The 23206-nt window shown below is 41.6% G+C and overlaps 1 protein-coding gene across 2 annotated transcripts in view; it reads left to right on the top strand.

Moving 5' to 3' along the window:
* Nucleotides 1-23206, top strand: part of CEP290 (centrosomal protein 290) — a 199310-nt gene that overhangs the window by 72939 nt on the left and 103165 nt on the right. For both annotated transcript variants that reach the window (XM_066591495.1, XM_066591494.1), the window contains exons 26-31: nt 25-136; nt 3646-3851; nt 4679-4830; nt 6957-7068; nt 19142-19597; nt 21905-22069. In XM_066591495.1, coding sequence (XP_066447592.1) covers nt 25-136; nt 3646-3851; nt 4679-4830; nt 6957-7068; nt 19142-19597; nt 21905-22069 — 1203 coding nt within the window. The remainder of the gene's footprint in view (nt 1-24; nt 137-3645; nt 3852-4678; nt 4831-6956; nt 7069-19141; nt 19598-21904; nt 22070-23206) is intronic.

Genomic DNA, 23206 nt, shown 5'->3' with positions numbered 1-23206 from the left:
ATTATCTGTTATGCTTTAAAACAGCATGAAAATGCTTCACTGAAGTCACAGATTACTTCTTATATCAAAGAGCTGGAAATTGCTAAAGAGAAACTGAACACTCTAGAACAAGCCTGGGAACACATTGGTGCACTAGGTAGGTACTGCTGGTAAGGAGGTCTTTCAAACATACTGCGGCCTAGCTTGGTTATTCAGGACATGACAGTTGTTTTGGATTTTCTTCTCCACTTTTCAAAAGCCATAACTTTTTTTAGTTTTCTGTGTATAATATGAGACCCCCAAAAAGTACTAATGTAAACTACAGTTCGCCATGCAGTGAACATCAAATGTATAACCTTATTATTTGGGGGGGTCTGGGTGAAAAAACGAATCAATTCAGTCATTATTTTTATGGCTTTCACTACTACATAATTTTTTCCTGCAGGTCAGTACACTTCCGATAATATGAGAATAATAGATTTAATATAATAACCCCCCCCTTTTTTTTTTTATTAAAAAAAAATATTCTTAGTCTTTTTTGCATCTCATTTCATTAAAAGAGCCATAACTTTTTTTATTTTTCTATGGGTACAGCTGTGTAACAGCTTGTTTTTTGGATGACTAGCTGGAGTTTTTATTAGTACCATTTTGGCGTACAAGTGACTTTTTTTGACCACCTTTTATTGCATGTTTTCTGAAGTGGCATGAGTTTTTTAAAAAATTTTTAATAGCTTTTGCCATGTTCGATACGGTGTTTTCAGTTTATTGTACAAATAGGTACTGCCTAGAGATGAGCGAGCATACTCGTTAAGGGACAATACTCGAGCGAGTATCGTCCTTTTCATGCTCGTCAGAAAAGATTCTGATGCCGGCGGGGGTGAACAGGGGGGAGATCTCTCTCTCTCTTTTCTCCCCCGCTCTCCTCTGCTCACTCCCAAAACTCACCGCTCACCCCCTCCGGCACCCGAACCTTTTCTGACGAGTAGGCAGGTACTCGAAAAGGACGATACGCGCTCGAGTATTGTCCCTTAACGAGTATGCTCGCTCATTTCTAATACTGCCTCATTTGTACTGACCTGAACAATGACATCCTTAGTTATTTATCCCACACAGTAAATGACATAAAAATTAATTTTAAAAAATGATGGAATTGCTACTTTTCGTCCATTCGCCTCAAAAAAAAAAAAACACACTAAAAAGGTTAACTATGACAATTACAACTCTTCCCACAAAAAACAATACCTCATTGTTCAGTTAGTGTGTGTGGGGGGGGGGGGGAGGGGGGGAGTTATGGGTCTTGGAGTGGAGCTAAACAAAGTCTATTTTTTTCCTTTAACAATGTGGTGGTGTTCAAAAGTAGTAAAAAAATTTTTTACATCTGGTATCATTGTAATTGGGTTGACCCACAGAATGAAGTTAAAACATCAGGATTCTTGTCCTTTAGCAAAGTCCAAGATGTAAACAATTATCGCTTTCTCCTCCATAATTAAAAGAAGATAATTATAAAGTAAGGGCTTAAAGGGATCCTATCCATAAATGCATGTGTGGCAGTGAAGGGGATGAAATATATATATAAAAAAAAACTTCTTGTCTCTGACTCGCTGTTTCTCTGCTGCTGTTTCTATTCTTCCGTCGCTGTAGCTGTCACATGGTTGTTTACCCACGTTACTGTTGCAGTCAGCTTTAGTCCCCAATGACCAGGTCAGTCCTTCTACATTAGAAGCCTATGTGACCGCTTTACAGGACATCACTGGGTCAGCCCCCGTTAAGTATATTCCTAACTAACTTGAAGGAGGCATGGCTCAATACCATAAAAAATCAAGTTGGACAACCCCTTTAAATTCAATGCCATACAGCTATGACATGCTTTCGTTTGATGTCTCGGGGGGATGGGGTGGGGGTTCAACCTCTCTGAACTGCAACAGTCTCAACAGCCTTTGCTATAAATGGTTTTAGTAGAAAAACCCCATTCATTAAGTAGAATGTAAGACTAGAAAATGGAGGACAAGTGGAAATAGTAACAAAGTATTTTAAAAGGATTTTCCAGTTACCAGATAGCTTCCCTTTAAGGCCTTAGTCAGACGGGCGTTTTTTGCCGCGATTTGCGCATGCGCGTGCGTCCGGCGATTTTATAAAACCATTGCTTTGCAATGGTATCGGACACATGAGCGCTTTTTATGCGCTCGTCCGATAAATTATAGAACAGAAATCGCAGATCGCACCTATGTGCGATCTGCGATTCCTGTTCTCTTCTCTATATGCACTCAATGGGGCCGGCGGCAGCAGCGCCGAACCCATTGAGAACATATAGAAGACAAATCATTCTTCTTTGCCACAGCTATAACAGCTGTGACAGAGAAGAACGATGTTTGCCCATTGAATTCAATGGAGCCGGCAATACAGCCGCTCCATTGAAAGCAATGGGCTGCCGGCGTGCGCGGGGTGAATTGTCGGGAAGGGGTTAAATATATAAGCCCTTCCCTGCAATTCATCCTAAAATGTGTTAAAATAAAAAAAAATTGTATACTCACCTTTCCGCTGCAGCCGGAGTCCAGCCGCGGCCGCTGTCAGTTCTCCTAAACTGCTTCTCGGCACTATTCAGCCGGCGGGGCTTTAAAACCCCCGCCTGCTGAATGATCTGCCTCTGATTGGTCACAGCCCTGACCAATAAGAGGTAGGTTTCACTCACACACCCATTCATGAATTCATGAATGGGTGAGTGACTGCTGCCTCTCAGTGCTGAGCCAATCAGGGACAGGTCTGACTCACATCCATTCATGAATTCATGAATGGGTGTGAGTGAGACATGCCTCTGATTGGCTCAGCGCTGAGCCAATCAGGGGCCAGGTCTGACTCACACCCCCTTCACACCCACTGCAGGACGGCCGCGCGGAGCTCCGGCTGCCGGGAGAAGGTGAGTATATATATATATTTTTTATTTTTACACATTTTAGGATGAATTGCAGGGAAGGGCTTATATATTTAAGCCCTTCCCGACAATTCATCCCGGGCTCGCCCGCAGCGCATTGCTTTAAATGGAGCCGGCTCTATTGCCGTCTCCATTGAATGCAATGCGCTGGACAGCTCCGGCCCGTTTCTAATGAAACGCGGCTAGGAGCAGATTTTCGGGCGATTTGCGGGCGACTTGCGCGCACCGGTCACGCGATTTGCAGATGCGCATCCATCATGCGATCCGCAAATCGCGTGAAAAAACGCCCGTGTGACTAAGGCCTAATAGGGCAGTAATGTAATAAACTGAGTTATACTCATGTCTCCTCCACTGCCGGCATCCTGTGCTGCAGCCCCGCTCTGGTCCTGGTTGTGACAGCTGACGTCACAGAGAGTCAGGTGACCGCTGCAGCATTATCACTCGTTCTTCTGGCATTGACAGTCACATCCTGAGTGCCATGTTGCTAGGAGTTCGGGAAATGATGCTGCAGCCTCGTATTGGCGACAATGCTCACTTGACTTCATATGATGTCGGCTGTCGAAGCAAGCGCCGCAATGCCAGCGGCAGCAGAGACTTAAGTACTGCTCAGTTTATTGTTTCAGTACAGGCAGCCGTATTAAAGGGGTGTTGTGGGTGTTGTCCAGTAAGGAGACAACGCCTTTAATGATTATAAAAAAATGCAAAGAAATTTTATTAAACTGTTATTTTTTTTTAAGGAGGCAATTCTGCAATGGACAAAGCCACAAAAGCCATAACAAATAATGAAATAGTGTCCATTTCAAAAAAGATAACCATGCTAGAAATGAAAGAGCTAAATGAAAGGCAAAGATCTGAGCATTCCCTGAAAATGTATGAACATTTACGAATCACATTGAAACAAGTGGAGGAACGAAATTTTGAACTTGAGTCCAAGTTTGCTGAGGTAAGTATGAAAGATATACTTCTTACATTTGCAGTGTGACACTTACTTGAATATGACATCAAAAATGTTAAAATCAAGTTTTTATGTTAAACATATTTTGAAAGAGTTTTTTAGTGATTTATTGTATTTACATTTTATTTACAAGTCCTGAAATCTTTAGTTTTCACACTGAGCCTCAAAATAGTCTGACCCTTTTTGTTCTGTAGAGAAATCCTATCAGTAGACATCTCATCATTATCATTATTGTCATCATATGTACAATTACAATGAATGGTAACTCCTATATAAGGACAACACAGGATCCACAATTCACAATAGGTGATGGTCCCAACTTATCTAATCCCCTTCCCTTCATAGTAACCTCTGCACATGACACAATGCATTCATGAAATTCCCTCCCATAGAAGTAGAGGAAGGAGAGGTATCCTTTAGGCAGAGGGTCACATGACATAGATAGAAAATGAGGAAAGTAGGGAGACAATGTACAGTAAACCTATTACAAAATGACTTAGTAATGATGTACATTAGATTTAAAAATGTTAGTCTGTGCCTGGAATACCCCTTTAACACTATTGAAGTGACACTTTATACCATAAGACAGTGGAGATAAATGGATGTAAGTCACTGTTGGTCAATGCTTACCTGTGTGGGCTTGTAGATTCCTTTCAGAATTAGAATGCTCAGTGTGAATATTTGGCTTGATTCTATGCATAGATGAATCTCAGGGATAAACTTTTCCCTTTCCTTTGGTTTTGATATTTATTCAGACAGTAATAGGAAACATTTTGATGAGCTATATGTGTGTTTTTGTTCCTTGTTTTTCTTAGCTTACTAAAATTAACCTCGAAGCACAGAAGATAGAACAAGCACTAAGGGATGAACTTGCTGACAGCATAAGTAAAGAAGTGTCCGATGCAGATCGAAAAAGAATTATAGAACTTGAAAAAAGCGAAGCTGAACTCTCAGTAGAGGTCTCAAAGTAAGTATGAGTTGATAATTGTTTATGCTTATAGCGCTCATGTTTAGCGGTAGAGTGCAGCACAGAGGTTGGACGGTGAGCAAATCGCTCAGTGTAAATAGCAGCTGTTCAGTAATGAACAGCTGCTATGTTAAAGGGGTTGTCCCGCGAAAGAAAGTGGGGTTCAGCACTTCTGTATGGCCATATTAATGCACTTTGTAATGTACATCGTGCATTAATTATGAGCCATACAGAAGTTATTCACTTACCTGTTCCGTTGCTAGCGTCCCCGTCGCCATGGTGCCGTCTAATTTCAGCGTCTAATCGCCCGATTAGACGCGCTTGCGCAATCCGGTTTTCTCCCTGGTGAACGGGGCCGCTCGTGCCGGAGAGCTGGTCCTCGTAGCTCCGCCCCGTCACGTGTGCCGATTCCAACCAATCAGGAGGCTGGAATCAGCAATGGACCGCACAGAGCCCACGGTGCACCATGGGAGAAGACCCGCGGTGCATCGTGGGTGAAGATCCCGGCGGCCATCTTGCTAAGGTAAGAAAGAAGTCGCCGCAGAGCGGGGATTCGGGTAAGTACTAAACTGTTTTTTTTTTTTTAACCCATCCCTTGTGTTTGTCTCGCGCCGAACGGGGAGCCTATTGAAAAAAAAAAAACCGTTTCGGCGCGAGACAACCCCTTTAAGGCAATGGAGAGGGGCGGGGGAGGGTTAGAAGAGAGATCTCCTCCTGGCAACCCACTGTGAGCCAGCGCTACTAGCTCACGTGCAGGTGCACGGGAACTAGTATGTGCGGGGACGAGTGTCTGGCATTGTTTGCCCGACACTCGTCCCTTCTACATAGGCCTTTAGTCAAACAGCCTCTTTTTTTTATATATCCCCTCTCCAAAGATCTAACCTCCTATTTTTGCGATAATATCTTCTACTGTCAGGGAGGAGCAGCCTGCATCCAACGGGCAGTAATCAGCTTCTGTGCCTGATACGCTGCTTTTTGAATTCCCAAAAGAGAATGCCCTTCAAGCCCTCCAACAATACCCAATATACAAGTTCTGGGTTTAAGACCAATATCAACAAGATATATTTTTTAAATTATCTCTAGTAGCCCAATCCAAAATTCATGCAATTTTACATAATCCCATACCATGTGCACAAAATCTGCACAATACATACTACAACTCGTAAAGTCTGTGTTTAATCAATTACCCATGTTAAAGAAACTTTAATGAAGTACGATAAACTCTGTGCACTAAATAATTGTGATACTCGTTGACTTTCACAACACTGCAGCCTATTTATCTTCACTATTATGGCCTAAATCTTTTTTCAATTTATGATTTCCTCATAGTTTTTTCTTCCAGTTCCTTCAGTTACGACATGTGTTTACTAGAGATGAGCGAGTGTACTCGCTAAGGCAAACTACTCAAGCGAGTAGTGCCTTATGCGAGTACCTGCCCGCTCATCTCAAAAGATTCGGGTGCCAGCAGGGGGCGGGGGAGGAACGGGGTGAGATCTCTCTCTCTCTCTCCCCCCGCTTCCCCCGCCCCCTGCTCACTCCCGCAACTCACCGCTCTCCCCCGCCGGCACTCGAATCTTTTGAGACTAGTGGGCAAGTACTCACATAAGGCACTACTCGCTCGAGTAGTTTGCCTTAGCGAGTACGCTCGTTCATCTCTAGTGTTTACTGCTCAGGCCCGGTCAGTATCTGTGCTTACTGCTCAACACCCTTTGGTGAATTTTCTTGGGTATTCTGGAGCTGTGAAGGGTGTAATATCTTATTTATATAGACAGATGCTTTCTTACTATTAACAGCAATTCCCAATAAAGGTAAAAGAAAAAATGCAATTAGAATTGGATTGAATGGTTCTTGTTTACTAAGAAAAAGTAATGCTAACTTATTTATTGCATTATACACTCATTTTTAACTTTGCCTTTACTGGTGTTTACGTTGATGGTACTGTATTAGAATTTAGTATTGGATTCATTTATTTTTATTAAATTCAATGTAAGTGAATCTTTATTCTTCATTTTTAACTAAGGATTGCTTATTAAACTAGTTTCTACTTATTTCTGATCTCTCCAGATAATACCTATGGCTGTAATGTCCACTATGTTAAGTATTCTATTTTATTTTCTTTGTACTAGATTACGTAATCTTTCTGATATAGCCAAAGCTCAAGTTTCAACATTAGTTTGTAGACAGCAGTCAAGAGAAAAAGAAGTTGAATCCCTCCGGAAACAAGTTTTGGATTTTCAGGTATGTACTATAAATTGTGTGGAACAGCTGCTTGACTGTGTTGAGCTTTTTGGATTATTTCCAAAAAAATTTGATTCTGTTACCGCTTTCTTCGCTTTCTGTTTACTTTAACAGCTGTCTAATATTGAGAAGTTTTAAAACAGTCATAAAATGTGGGAAGTATACTCTCCCTTAACCACTTGAGTGGCACGCCCGGAAATTTTCCGGGACGAGCTCCACTGCTCATAGTGACATAGCCCGGAAGATTTCCGGGCTCTGTATCACTATGGGAGCTGCAGAGCACAATGCCACAAGCTGTGACAGTGTGCTCTGCCTGCACAGACCCACACAGAGCAGTGCAAGGGCTTTGAAAAACCAGCAGAAGATATTGCCGATATGTCGGCAACCTCCTGCTTTGTTTACAGGTTGCCATAGAGACCATCGGCTTGTCAGAAGCAAGCCGATGGTCTCTGTGGCAGGGAGAGCTGGTTGTTAGCTGTCAGAGGGCAGCTAGGTACTAGCTCTTACAGCAGAGATCAGAGAAAACCTCCGATCTCTGCTGTGTTAACCCTTTACATGCTGCAGTCTATGTGACTGCAGCATGTAAAGGGCTGTCACTGCAGCATGTAAAAGGCTGTCACCATCGGACCCCTGGAATGTGATCAGGGGTCCTGATGAGTCCCTGTGGAAGTCCCCTAAAGGGACAAAAAAAAAAAAAAAAAAAAAAAAAAGGTAAAAAATTATTTAAAAAAATAATAAAAACACTTGTCTCCCTTTACTTTGTAAACAATCAAAAATACAATCACACATGTGGTATCCATGCGTCATAATGACACAGAGAAGGAAGTTAATACATTATTTAACCCCTTAATGACATGGCCCCTTTTTTTCTTTTTTCCCCATTTCTTTTTTTCCTCCCCCCTGTTTAAAAAAAATCACAACTTGTCCCGCAAAAAACAAGCCCTCATATGGCCATGTCAATGGAAAAATGAAAAAGTTATAGCTCTTGAGACGCAACTGCAAAATTAGTTGAAATTCAATGATTAGACCATTTTAACCCCTTAGTGACGAAGCCTGTTTGCGCCTTAGTGACGGAGCCAAACTTTGGAAATCTGACATGCGTCGTTCAACGTAGCATAACTCCATAAAGGCTTTACATATCCAAGTGATTCTGACATTGTTTTTTCGCCACATGTTGTACTTCATTTAGGTTGTAAAAAGAGACCGATATAATTTGTGTATATTTATTAAAAGTACCAATATTGGAAAAATTTTGAAAAAATTGTCATTTTTTCACATTTTCAACCGTAATAGCTCAAATATGTCCAAACATACTGTACAAATTTTTGATAAGATATATATTTCCATCTGTTTACTTTATTCTGAATGCACACTTGAAAAACTTTTGTGTTTTTTTTAACCATTTAGAGGACATACAAATTTAACATTACTTTTCAGCATTTTGAGGAACACTTTGCTTTCCTGCACCAAACCAAGTTTGCAAAGGCTCATAAGTGTCAGAATAATAGATACCCCCTCAAATGACCCCATTTTAAAAACTACACCCCTTAGTGTATTCACTGAGCGGTGTCATGAGTATTTTGACCCCACCAGTTTTTTTCAGGAATTAATTCAATTTAGAGGAGAAAAAATAAAATTTCATATTTTTGCAAATATGTCATTTTAAAGACATATTTTTTTCCTATAGAGCCCATGAAAATGAGGATTTACACACCAAAATGGATACCCCCGTTTCTCCCGTGTTCAGAAACATACCCATTGTGGCCCTAATCTTATGTCTGGATGCACAACGGGACCCAAAATGAAAGGAGTAGTCGGTGTCTTTCAGAACATAAATTTTGCTTGAAGGCGTTTTAGGCCCCATAGCACTTTTGTAGAGCTCTTGAGCAGCCAAAACCAAAGAAAGCCCCCACCAGTGACCCCATTTTGAAAACTAGACCCCTTAACAAATTTATCTAGGGGTGTACTGCCCATTTTGACCCCACAGTTTTTGAAAGAATTGAAGCAAAGCAAAAAGAAAAAATTGTGATTTTCATTTTTTTGTCAATTCTGTCATTTTAAAAACAGCTTTTTTTGTACAGCACACGCATGAATGAAGACTTGCACCCCAAAATAGATACCCCAGTTTGTCCCGTGTTCAGAAACATACCTATTGTGGCCCTAATCTTTTGTCTGCATGCACAACGGGGCCCAAAATAAAAGGAGTAATCGGTGGCTTTCAGAACAGAAATTTAGCATGAAGGTGATTTAGGCCCCATTGCCTACTTGTAGAGCCCTTGAGCGGCCAAAACGACAGAGAGCCCCCACAAATGACCCCATTTTGAAAACTAGACCCCCTAACGAATTTATCTAGGGGTGTACTGTGTATTGTTACACTAAAATTTTTGAATAAATCTAAGCAAAGCAGTAGGAGAAAAATTACAATTTTCATTATTTCGGCAGTTGTATCAATTTAAAAACAGTTTTTTTTGTACAGCACACATAGGAATGAAGACTTTCACCCCAAAATGGATACCCCCGTTTGTCCCGTGTTCAGAACCATACCCTTTGTGGCCCTAATCTACTTAAAGGACACATGGCTAGGCCTATAATGGATGGAGCACCCGTTGGATTTCAGGGTACAACGGTATAAATTCCAGGCCCCATTGCCCAATTATAGAGCCATTGAGCGTCCAAAACGATAAAACCCCCCCACAAATGACCCCATTTTAAAAACTAGACCCCTTAATGAATTCATCTAGGGGTGTATTGCGTATTTTGACCCCACAGTATTTGAATAAATCTAAGCAAAGCAGAAGGAAAAAATTACGATTTTCATTTTTTTGGCAATTTTGTCAATTTAAAAACATTTTTTTTTGTACAGTGTACATAGGAATGAAGACGTTCACCCCCAAATGGATCCCCCCGTTTGTCCCGTGTTCAGAAACATACCCATTGTGGCCCTAATCTAGTTACAGGAAACATGGCAAGGCCTGTAATGGAGGGAACATCCGTTGGATTTCAGGGCACAACTGAATAAATTCCAGGCCCCATTGCCCACTTGTACGGAATAAAAATTGACACCTTAAAAAAATATCCCCACACACACACACCCACCCCCCCCCCCCCCCCGCCCTTTTCGGCGTTACCCAAATCTTAGATAAAAGTAATAATGTGAACTGTGTAATATTTCCAAAGACAAGGGTAATTACGGAGGCTGGATGGGTACATGGGGCTATAAAACCAGGCATCCCCCCTCCTCTCATGCTTTTTGGGGGTATTTCGTGACCTCAGTGGCGGGGATGGGGTGTAAAAAGTGGCGCTCTGTGAGTCTCCGTAAGCCTGCTGAGGTGCGGCGGTCTCACACAGAAGGCGCTCAACAAGCTGCTCCTGGAACTGCAGGAAGGCGAGCGTTCCCGGGGCTTCTTGTAAATTGCGTATTACAGGTAGCGGTCTGAATAACGCCGGGCTCACACGGCCGTATGCAGAATCAGCTTGCGGAGGCCCGCAGCGGATCCCAGCTGTGAGCCCGGCTGTGACCCTGCGTACGGCTGCGTAATGTACTGCGCATAACTGCCTACTCACACAGGCGGTCATACGCAGTATATATATATTTTTTTGTTTGTATTTTCCGCACCGTCGCTTAGCGATGACGCGGGTACCCGCAGCCCGTATACAAGGTAGTTGCGTATGGGCTGCGGGTATATCCGCGACCACGGAGCACAATGGGCTCTATGTTGCGGATATCTGCGGTAAAATAGAACATGCTGCGTTCTCTTTTCTGCGAGTGGATTATACAATTCCGACCCGCTAATGTGAGCGGAATTGTGTAATCCAATGCGATTGATCTGCGTATTACCGCGGATCAGAAGCATGCAGAATCCGTAATTCCTATCCGGTCATGTGAGACCGACCTAAGGTAGATCGCTACCTTTTTTTCACGTGACCGGGACCGCCCAACGAGGCCACCCGTCACTGCTCCAGGCTCTCGGCGACCGTTGGTCGCTGGGAGCGAGGAGATTTTAAATTTCCTGTGCTCCCCGACTCCTGCGCATGTGTCCGGTGTTTTGCCGGCGGTCGCATGCGCAGAATCAGGGAACGTTCACGGAAGAAGATTGTGTCGGGGCGCAAATACGGAGGCCTCCGGTAAAAAGTTTCATCTCCTCTCACCGATCGCATCGGTGAGGGGAGATGAACCTTCACCTTTTTTTTACTTTTACGTGATCGCCATTATCCATTGGATAACGGCGAACACGTGATCAGGAACCACTCACCGCGGTGAAATCTCGTGAAATCTCCAGGCTCTCGGCTAAGTTTTGTAGCCAGGAGCAGGGAGATTTTAAATTACCATGGCTTTTGCGCATGCACCTGCCATATTGGCGACGGGCGCGTGCGCAGAAGCTGGGGTAAGGTCCGCGGATAAATCCGTGGGCCTTAGGTACGTCATTTCATCCTCCCTCACGGATATGATCCGTGGGGGGAGATGAAACGCAAGTTTTTTAAACTTTTTAAAACTTTTTTTATTTAACTTTTTGCACTTTTTTTTTTTACTTTTTACCCCTTTTTTATTTTTATTTTTTAACTTTTTGCACTTTTTTTTTTACTTTAAATGATCACTGTCATCCATTGGATGACAGTGATCACGTCCCCAGTGACATCCCTCTGCTCTTGGCTACACATGGCAGCCAAGAGCAGAGGGATTTTGAATTTCCCGGGGCTCGAGCCCCTCTGTGCACGCGCCCGATGTCAATCATCGGGCGCGCATGCGCAGACCGGGATTTCGGGTCCCGGGACATCGGGACATCGCAGAGGACCGGGGGTGAGTATTTTCACCTCCCCTCATGGATCCGATCCATGAGGGGAGGTGAAACCTTACTTTTTTTTTACTTTTTCAACTTTTTCGCGATCGCCGCTATCTGATCGATAGCGGCGATCGCGGGCCCGGGGACCGCTCACAGCGGTCCCCGGTAACACCTCCTGGCTCCCGGCTACCTTCAGGAGCCGGGAGCCAGGAGATTTTAAATTTGCCGGGGGCTCCCGGGCTTCTGCGCATGCGCGTGACGTCATCGTCTGGCGCGCATGCGCAGAAGGCCGCCGGCGGGTCCGGGAGGACGAGATCTCCGTGGGACACCGCCGACAAGCCGGGTAAGTAATTTCAGCTGCCCTGGTGGAGCCGATCCAGCAGGGCAGCTGAAGAACTAACTTTTTTGACAGTTTTCTTTACTTTTTTGCGATCGGCGCTAGCCATTGGCTAGCGCCGATCGCAATGCCGGGGGGGACTGCCCGCATCCTGGGATGACAGCTCCATGCTGTCGGCTACCTGCGGGCACCGACAGCATGGAGCTGTCACGTCCTCAGGCAAGTGGGCATTAATCCAAAGAGGATGCATAAAACTACGTCCTCTAGGATTTAGGCCCACTTTCTGAGGACGTAGTTTCCCGATGGGGCAGTCGTTAAGGGGTTAAAAAACCTGCCCTGGTGGGCACGACAGGGTGGTAGGAAACCCGCCACTCAAGGGGTTAAGTCAACAAATCCCACTCTGTTGATTATTTTTTATGGACATTTACCTCAAATAGTTGGGCAGATCATAAAAGCATATTAGATATATTAAGTATTTTCATATATCCTGTATTTACTGTTTAAGTACATTTGAAATAAAGAAAAACTGTCTTCTTTACTATCCGTTTAATGTGTGATTGTTTAGCAATGTAGGTGGTATTGATTCAAAATTAATAAAATAGGCTCTGTGGTATTTCTACACATAGAAACCACAAAAATGTATTGCATTAGAGTAGATAGAATTTAAAGCACTCTTTCACACAAAACCTAAAATAAAATTAAAGTTTAACTGAGGTTAAACAGTTTTTTTATCTAGACAGCCCCATATGAAAAGACAGCTGCCCCAGGTGAATGCCAATTGCCACAGTTCTTGCTCCTTGACCCCTTTTGAAACTGATGTTTGTTATATTCAGCCATGCTGTTGCATTCAAATGAATATTACTGGGATCTTCCAGAGTGGAAACTGCTCTTATCTAGTGGCTCTGTTCTACGGCTATCAGACATCTGGACAGGGATTGAAGCTCAATCTTCCATTATCCTTTAGAGTCATACTTAAAAGAATCCAAAAAGCCAGAGATCTGGGTTGCTGTATGCAGATTTTAAAGAGAGAAGATAGATAGATAGATACCGTATATTCTCGGGTATAAGCCGACCCGAGTATAAGCCGAGGAACCTAATTTTACCACAAAAAACTGGGAAAATTAGGTGCCTCGAGTATACGTCTAGCTAGACCAGGTAAAAAAAAAAAAACGTAATACTCCCCTCTAAGCCGGTGTCTGTTTTCCCGGCACGATGATCTTCCCGGCGGTGTGGCAAGCTGCTCTGTAATCCTCCCTGCTGTCATCTCTCTGCTCGACTTTGAATTCCTCCGTCGTCAGCAAGTAAATGCTTTGATTGGATCGAGCACCAGACAATTACATCCGGCGCTCGATCATTCTCAGTCGTTCATGAATGACATCACTGAATGGCTGTGATTGGCTGGTGCTCAATCCAATCACAGCACTTACTTGCTGATCGCGGAGGAATTCAAAGCTGAGCAGAGAGATGACAGCGCGAAGGATAGGGGTCTTTTTTTAACCTAGTCCCTCACTCAAGTATGAGCTGAGGGGAGTTTTTTCAGCATAAAAATTGTGCTGAAAAAGTCAGCTTATACTCGAGAGTGTGTGTGTGTGTGTGTGTGTGTGTGTGTATATATATGTATGTATATGTTACTTTTAAAAAAGTAATGGCACTATGTTGCTTATGAATGAAAAAAAATGATTTTTATCCACTATTTATCCTGGAGATTTACGACTTACCTCTCTCGGTGCTCTTCATGAAGGCTCGAGGAATGCAGAACTCCAGTTCAACTATGAGAATGACCTTAGGGAGAGTATTGAGATTGAAGGGCATTTTTCATGATAACACGCTCCTTTTGTTTTAGAACATAGGTTTTACTTAGAGTATATCAATATTAGCAAAATGGTGCCCCAAGTTCCTGTTTGGTCTGTTTTTGCTGTTTAGAATTTATGTGACTATATCTACAGCACATTCATTGTACAGGTATTATAGATGTGATTACATGCTGCCTCTAGGCCACTGAGGCTAAGGGACACTCATAATTTATCTACAGCATGTACTGATCTCCGGAGTCCCAATTTAATTTTCTCAGTTAAAAGGTTTGTCACTATGACAGATCCACCTTAATTACACACAAGCCAGGATTTTGTGGCTGACTGGAGGTGTTCTTGAAGTAGAGGTGAATTAGAGTTTTACTGTATGTGTGGTTTAAGTTTTTTTTCCAGTAACTTTTTATTGAAAAATGTTTAAGGGATGCAAAGAAAATGCAGTTACATAAAGCACAAAAATAAACTTGGGGTACAGAGAATTGCTAATGAAATAAAAAAGGCAAAATAATAAAGCTTTGCTAGGGTTCATAGAAATATTTTCGCCAGTGACTTTTCCAATGAGAGAAAACACTGCTGTCCAAAAGGTAAAAAAAGAATTGGACACTTCCAAAAGATGTGGTAAATGGAGCCAATGTGGCCACAATTCCTCCAGCACAAGTCACTAGACCCAGGGAAACATTTGGCAAGTTTAAGAGGGGTGAAGTACAATCTAGTCAGCAGCTTATAGTGGATTTATAATAGGGTGGCACAAAGTGTAGCTTGATTAGCCCTTTTTAAAAGCCGAGAACCACTGGTCATGATTAAAGTTATCGCTAAGTCCCTGTCCCAATTTAGAAGATGCCCCTTTGTTGATCTGTACCCTGAGATCCTATAAAATCTATTTTATAGAGTTCCTATAAAAAAGTATGTCTAAATAAATTCCACCACGACATTTCATAATTCTATCATGGGACTCCAAATTACAACACAATCTAAGGTCAAGATTGTTGAGGAATAAAAAAAACTGCTTTATGAACTATTCTGTGATCTGCATCCCTCAAAATGATAAGGGAATCGGGGTAAAAAACAGTTCAAAGCAGCGGTAAAGTAAGTGATCTGACGCGTTTCACTTGAGGTGTAGATCTTCAGGGACCTCTATAACCTGATGATAGATTGACCTCTATAACCTGATGACCTCTATAACCTGATAATTATCCCTGCCCACATTGATAGACTGTGTGGTCTCAGGGAATATTCAAAGTCACCTAGTTGTGGGACATAAGTTTTGTCTTCCTTATACATCCTCAATTATTATATGATTGATTGTATCTTCTTCCACTCCATTCATGCGGTGGCTTCATAGAAGCCCCAGATCAACTGGAAAGGAGGGGGGGGATTACGCAAGTCAGTAACTATATCATGTGATGCGTCAGAGCTGTGTGGACAGTGGGGTGGCCAGGAGAATGCAATGTGTATACCCTGCCTGATGTCTTCTAACATCAGAGCCGTACAGGCTTCAGTAATAATGTCACAGAATGGTCAATAGTGGACAGGAAAGCATTAAAGGTATCTCAGGAGGACTAAGACAGCATAAAATTGGTTTATTTGCCAACGTCCCTATATGGTTGCTTCAAACATTTAACACAGCAATACAAAGAACATACTCGTTGCTGGTGGGAAATCCAAGGGTTACAACGTTATGTTGAACATCAGATTGTCCCAAGGGGCTTATGAAATATGATCTTGCCCCCTAGGAGATGTAGAAATATAGAGTTTGTGTCTAGGTGGGAGAAAGGATGCACTGAGTCATCCATCAGACTTATTAAACTCCTCTTAGAAGAAGAAAAGATTACATTAGAAAAATATCCTTGAGGGACTGATTGAATAGGTCAAGAGTTTTGCCTCTGACCCTGAATTCCCTCTTGAGGAGAAAGCCCTCCAACAGAGTGTCGAGAAATACACATGGATTATTAAAGAAAGGAAATGTGCCCAATCCGCTAGGGATATGCAGGATTTCAAAGATAACCGTGCATACAGTGTTAGTTGACCAAGATCTAAAAAAGAACTTATTTCGTCAGATTTTGAACAGTCAGAAGGGGAGGGACCCCAGGGCGAAAGAATGGACTTCCAACCCGGACGCAATCGTGGTTGTTTCAATACTAGGGGTAATTTTTCAGCGGAAAAGAGTTGTTTTTTTTAGGTCAACCTATCGGCCAATATTTCCTATGAGGCAGGAAAGAGATGTAGCCGAACGATTGATGGATAGCATTATATCATATTCTCAAGATATTACTCCACAACCGAAAAATGACAATATACACATTATTAATCTATCTGATCGTACTTCAGAACTTGCAACAGGAATTTGACACTACTGTACTCCTCCTTGAGATATGCAGATTTAGCCACTGGAATGGATTAATAAAAAGAACCAGACATTTTCATTAATTTTGAACTGTATGGACATACTCTGCATTGGTAATGACTTTGGCTCATGATTGTAAGTACCATAATTTCTTTTCTCACGGTGTATGTCCTTTAAACATTCAAACTTCAAAATCATATCTTTTTAATTATCGATGTCCTGACCACAAAAGCAAACTTTTTTTTAAATGAAAGTTATTTTCCATTATATTTTACAATACGCTAACAGGAACAAATAAACTTTTCTTAGACACAAAAATCGCGTTGCCTAGTGTTACCTCTCAAAAGACATCGTTTGAACAAATTTTGAGCGATAATCGTTGCGTGTAAATGGGGCTTAAAAGAAAGGGCTCCTCCTTGGAATGTACAAATATTGAAATAATACCTCAATGGGATGAAGTCTTATGGGACAACTCCTAGGTGACTTTGGTGGATTTTTTCCGCAGAGTAGCTTTGTTGATGTTCAGATACATTGATGCCCCAGGACTCTAGCAATTTGGGACCATCTTCAGGCTTGGATAAGATGTGAGAGACATAAACACGAATAGGTTGGGAACACGGGTGTTACGATATCCTACCCAATGATACGCCAGCCCGGGTTGCCCTAGAACTTACCCGCAACCCCTGTCCCTGCCTACTTGCCTCCACTCCTGGCTAACCCCAGGCGGGCAACTGGGCGGCGGTCCCTACAACTGCTAGGGACCGAGGAGGGACGCTGGTGTACCAAGATGGAACAGGGTAGAATACCGACAGGAAGGGCGGATGAATAAACCAACAGAAAATATAAGCAGGCCGAGGCAGATGGAATGACCTGGCAGATAAAGCACACAAGCTGAACACAGGAGACTGACAGAGGCAGGAAGCTAGCACACTGAACAGAAACCAATAACTGGCAGTTAATGGACCTCACTGCCAGCCTTATAAACAGAAGCCTCCGCCCAGGGGCGGAGAGGGGGAGGCGACACCTCCCAGCAGAATCCCATAACAGGGACTCGTGCATAGAGCTGCACTCACAGACGCCCGTCCGGACCCATGAGTGCGCGCACCGCGCCGACCAACCACCCGCGGTTCCGGCAGCCGCCGCATGGTAACAACGGGCTATGTGAAATACTTTCCTGCCTTATTAGTAGTTAGTGCTCATACATCAAAATACGTGGAGAACGCATTTCGATTGCTCAGAACCGTACTCCCCTACAATAGCAAATTTAACCATGAGTTGGTGGGAATCCACACATTTCTTGTGAGAACAATCCCCTCTATGGCCGCATGGTGTGGTATGCCCGTTTTATCAATGACATCATTGCCGTATGTGAAAAGAAGAATGAAACAACTAGTGCATTTACAATGATAGAACACTTTTCCAAGTATATTAACATGGATGCTTTCAACTTGAAATTTGCCTGCACTTATGAAGAAAAGGATAATCCTTTACTTGATTTGTTGTTACACGAGAATGTCATCAAGAGAATTATAAAAAGACGAGGTGAACAAGGTTCTGAGCAATCGAAATGCGTTCTTCATGTATTCTGATGTATGAGCACGAACTACTAATAAAGCAGGAAAGTATTTCACGTAGCCCATTTCCCAAGCTATTCGCATTTATGTGCAAATTGGCCACTAGATCTGAAGGGTGAAGGGCGTGAGTATATTCCTGCCAGCACAAGAGGATTAAGAGTGTATGTAATTTGCAGTAAGGTGAGATACTTTTTACTTTTTTGACTAAGACGTGAGAGAGTCTATCCTTTTGGAGTAGGAGCTTAATCGAAAAACCCCGTTTTTACATAGAATTTTAGCTTGTCATAAGGTAGAGGTGATGTTGATAAAGGTCCCTTTTGCCTGGATTGTTGCAAGTGAAAGATCAGTGAAGAAATGGATGTTCGCGAAAGGGCTTGAAAAGGAGTTGGCTTTGTGGGAAGCAACCATTAAGGCTTCTTTTGATAGGGGAATATTCTCAGAGAGGAACTTCAGTCTTGGGAGTCTGTGAGCTCTGTCAATAATAAGCTCACGAGGAAGATTAAAAGTAGCAGTGGTTTTTTATCAGTTGGAGCAAGTAGTCTTTCATTCCTGGTGCAGTTATCTTTTCCAAAATTCTGTGGAATTTTACATTGTTCTTCGAGATCTGATATTTTACTTTTGATCAAATCAACATCTTCAAGTGATGAATTATGAGCGTCAATTAAATCGTTATGGGATTTTGTCAGTTTGCCTCTTTTACTTTCAGTATAGCTAACTCTGTCTCCCAAATCATTTATAAAAGAATTAAAGTCTGTAAATTGTTTTGAATAGACCCTCTCAGTGCATCACCATCTCCTTAATAAAAGTTTCTGTAGCAGGCTGATTAGAAGAACGCCTGCTCCTTGGTATCAGGGAGCAGGCCTTGGAAAGGGTTAAAAGTTTCTAATCTGGGGCGATGCTTTTTGGGCTTGCTGTGGGAGACTCAACTTTCCCTAAGAGACATGTGCCTGGGCGCCATCTTAGCTGGGCAAAAGTGCTATGTGCAAGGAGCTTAAAACTTGTGCTCATTGTTTTGGGTGAAGTAGTAGGGCTCTTTTCTGCCCTTGGCTCCAGCTGATCCACCAGAGATGGAGGACATAGTCGAGCAAAGCTCAGAAGAAAGCGGCCATCTCTGCTTACAGTCAGGCCACACCTCCTGTATTTATATTTTTTACCTGCATTGTAATGTCTTTTATATAAGCAAGGCAGTTATGTTGTTTTAATTTGTAACTTGTTTGTTTTACTTGTAGGATCAAACTGATGAAAAAGCATTGATTGCTAAGTTACACCAGCAGATTGTAGCTCTTCAAATCAGCGAATCAGCAGCTGTAGCAAAATTAGAAGCCACCACATCCAAATTGCAGAAAATGGAGGCTTATAGCCTACGTTTAGAACAAAAGATTGATGACAAAGAGCAGGCGCTGTACTATGCCCGTCTAGAAGGAACTAATCGGGCTAAACACCTCCGTCATACCATTCAAACCTTGAGGAGACAGTTCAGTGGGGCTCTTCCATTAGCCCAGCAGGAGAAGTTTTCTAAGACTTTAATGGAACTTCAAACTGACAAGTTAAAGACAGTTCAAGAAATGCAACTGGCTCAACAACAACGCAGAAATGCAGAAACCCATGCCCTTCAACTAGATCTGAAACTGAAGGGTTTAGAGGAACTCATCGGTACTCTTAAAGATGCTAGGGGAGCACAGAAGGTTGGTCATGTTTTGCTCATTATAAGGGTATTGCATACAGTATGAAAAACTACTGTTATTATTATTTGTATAGTAAGGGTCAGTGACACTGGACCTTATCATGTAAGAAATAATTCTTTAGGCAATTGCACAGAGACACCTTTGCAATTGCATTAGTACATTTTAAAGGCTGCATGAATTTTAACATTTTTAATTGATTCAGTGCATCCATGTTGTGTGTGCATTCTGATCAACCTCTTTTACTATCTGTTCTATAGCAAAAGCAGGGCTGAGCAAATTGGAGTAACACATTACTTAAGGATCTTACTATACGCAGGACTTTTTTGTAGTCTACAGTAAAATCTGCATAGAAACTGTAGTCTTAAAATGGAATGGACTATTTCTAAACAAAACTATTTGCAAACTTGCCTAAATTTTCATTTTATTTCATATGCGCTTAATAAATAAAAAATCAGAAAAATTGAATTTATAATGAATGCTATATTTACTTAGGATTTGTACATGCCCCAAGTGTGATTAATTCATAAAAGTTTACGAAAGTGGTGGTAATTAGTTCTAGGTGCAACCTACAAATTCTTGGGGCCGTACATCACTGTTAATAATTCTTTCCTATGCTTGCAGAGCCTTTGGGCATTTGTGAAAATTAGAGAGAATAGCCCTTGATAGGATTTAAAGTGTTAGAACTATGTGAACTCTAGGCATTGGTAGGATGATAAATCCTTAAAATCTGTAAAACCAAACCGATTACACACTGACTAAGATACAACAGTATGCTTTTTCCTTCCAAGCATTATAGTTTCTTACAGTAAAACTAAAGATGCAAACCATATGTGCCTCCTGTCCTAACACTTTACTGTGAGCTATAGATTCCGTGTGATAAAACCTTAATAGAAGCAGGTATGTTTCCTGGGAAAACACATTATGTTAACACAAAAAAGTTTAGTACCGTGAAAGTAGCCATAAGAGCAAAGTGTGATTGTTCTCAGTAAGAAAGACCAAGTAATCTTGTAGATGTTATAGCAAGCTTTCGAACCTACTCGGTGTTCTTCCTCAGGCATAATGGAACAGATCTAAAGATGTATTTATATAAAAACATATACACATGATCATATGGGATGGCACAAATTTGGTGGGCTTTGCAAGTGCAAATGAAGCACGCCATGTTTGTGCCTTTCTATGTGATCATATGTATATATTTTTATATAAATACGTCTTTAGATATGTTCCATTATGCCTGAGAAAGAACGCGGAGTAGGTTCGAAAGCTAGCTGTAACATCATGTATTTTTGTTAGCCATTAAAAGATATCATATCTACAAGGTTACTTGTTCTCAGTAAGAGAAACCAATCACATCATGTTAACAATCACCTCATTCCTAGCATAATAAAACATAGTCTACAATGTATACTATTAACTCTTTACAGATTTCTGTGGGGTAGCCATTTGTGTTTCTCCTGCAGCACCCCTCTATAGTACAAATGGCTTAACCATGTTGGACTTTTCATTTGGTATGTCATAGGCATTGAAGGACTTGTGTCACTAGATACTGGCACTTTCAGAATGTGGTAACCGTGGCCAGCTAGGCATTTCCGCTGCAACGGGCCACTACAGGAAAAGGTGTTATTAAAAGACAAGGTTGGCACAAAGTCTGCTCAAACGAGAGTTGCTCTTACAAAGTGGTTCTTCATTCTGGCTTACAAAGCGGGATTCCCTGCCCGGGCCCCTCTCCATCATGTTTATATGTTCAAATAGAGGGTTTGTGTCAAAAATGCAACCTCTGTTCATATGCGCTAATGGAATCCCATTACAACTGTCGTTATTAGATGTTACAAGGTGTCACTGAAGCTACATCAGTAGCACAAGTACAGTGATGCATAAGAATACCATTAAATAAATAAATATCCCCATCAGTGTCACATGTTTGAAGCTTGTCTCTGGCTGGCTAATTCTGAGACTTTGTTAGTCTGTACTTGGAAGGTCATCATTATAATATTGTAGCTGTAAATATAACTTTTTAAGCTTTTCTACATAGTGTTATATTGAACTCTGACTTTTCCTAGTTTTATTAACTATTCTGTTCTTTCAGAATAGTGAAAAACCAGTATTGTCCTGAGTGTATGTCTTTATTCCCCACTAGAGCTCACAGCAAACTTTTCACACAAACATATTTTCACTTATCAATATGTACTGTCACTTTGATTTATGAGTTATGCTACTTTTATGCTGGAACTTGCTTAGTTCATCGCAAAGTACATCCTTTAGGATTCAAGAAAATGTAATAAAATGGTCTCAATGAACTACTCGTAGGTTACAGAATGGCACCAGAAAATGGAAGAAATGAGCCTCCAGGACATGAAATTGATCCGTGAGTTAAACCAGAAGAAGGAAGAGATTAAGTATTTGAGTAACATCATCTCTGAACAGGAACGCACAATCAATAATCTTGAGGAAGAGCTTGTACAGCAACGCAAAGTTAGTACTACAGGAATGTGGGAATTAGGAGTTTAAAGATATCCAGTGCTCATAAATGCAGTTTATGTCGATGTCTACATACTAGTATCTTCATAAAATCTTCAGTCAGGAAATGTCCTGATTAGTTGTAACGGAGGAATTTGATGTACAACTGCTAATATTCTCCTACCTTTTAGATGAAAATAAAAAGGAACCCCCTAAATTTGACAATCGGACAGTACATGTTTTCCCTCATTAGTAAAGGAGGTTATAACATGAAGAAAAAGTATCCAGTCGCACCCTGGGGACACCTTTTGACTGGCAATGTAGTCAGTAATATCTAGCATCTTATATAGTACTTTAGCATTTTTTGCAGCATTTGCTTATTTTCCTGTGTTTCATTTTTACATGTATACATACTGCTACATCGATCATACTCTCTGAATGCTCAATATGTCTTGATTGAATGGAGTGGCAGTTGTGCAGGTACTGTGCTGTTCCATTAATTTTCAATGGGACGTCTGGAAATAGCCAAGCACCTGTACTCTACTATTTCCATCAATACCATTTGAAACGAATGGAGAGGCACTGCACATGGGTGACCACTGCTCCATTTATTCTTCACGTCACTGCGGGTAGATGCAATGAGCCGGCAGTGATGAGAAAAGAGCGGCACAAGACCCCCTTCATTCTCAAAATCAGTGAGTCTCTCTGCAATGAGACCCCCTTTTATCAGACTTTTAGAACCTAACCTATGGATATGTCTTAAAAGTCAATTGTGGTGCAACCTCTTCAAAGCCATTACATGCGTCCTTGCCCGTGAAAATCTGCCATAGGGTTATCAATATAATTCCCTGGTATAGTTATACTGGTGAATATCGCCTTTTCTAAACCCATCAAAGGATCAAATAGGATGGCATTAATAAAGCATTGTCTAGATCTGAGAAGTCACATAGTTTATCTGATGAACATGCATTTGGTTTGTTAATAAGAAGAAGACCCTTCGAAGCCAGTCTGACTGCATAGACATGCATTTCACTTTGATCCCACCTAAGACTAACTTACGTGGGGAATTGAAATAAAACTTGTAGTAATTTGATGAATTACTAACTAAACAAAATAAAATGCTGTATGTCCTAATTTGATTTTTTTACATGT

Source organism: Eleutherodactylus coqui, chromosome 2, assembly GCF_035609145.1.
Source record: "Eleutherodactylus coqui strain aEleCoq1 chromosome 2, aEleCoq1.hap1, whole genome shotgun sequence".
NCBI classification, from domain to species: domain Eukaryota; kingdom Metazoa; phylum Chordata; class Amphibia; order Anura; family Eleutherodactylidae; genus Eleutherodactylus; species Eleutherodactylus coqui.
The sequence above is the reverse complement of the archived record's forward strand: the minus strand, read 5'-3'. Positions and strand labels throughout refer to the sequence as shown.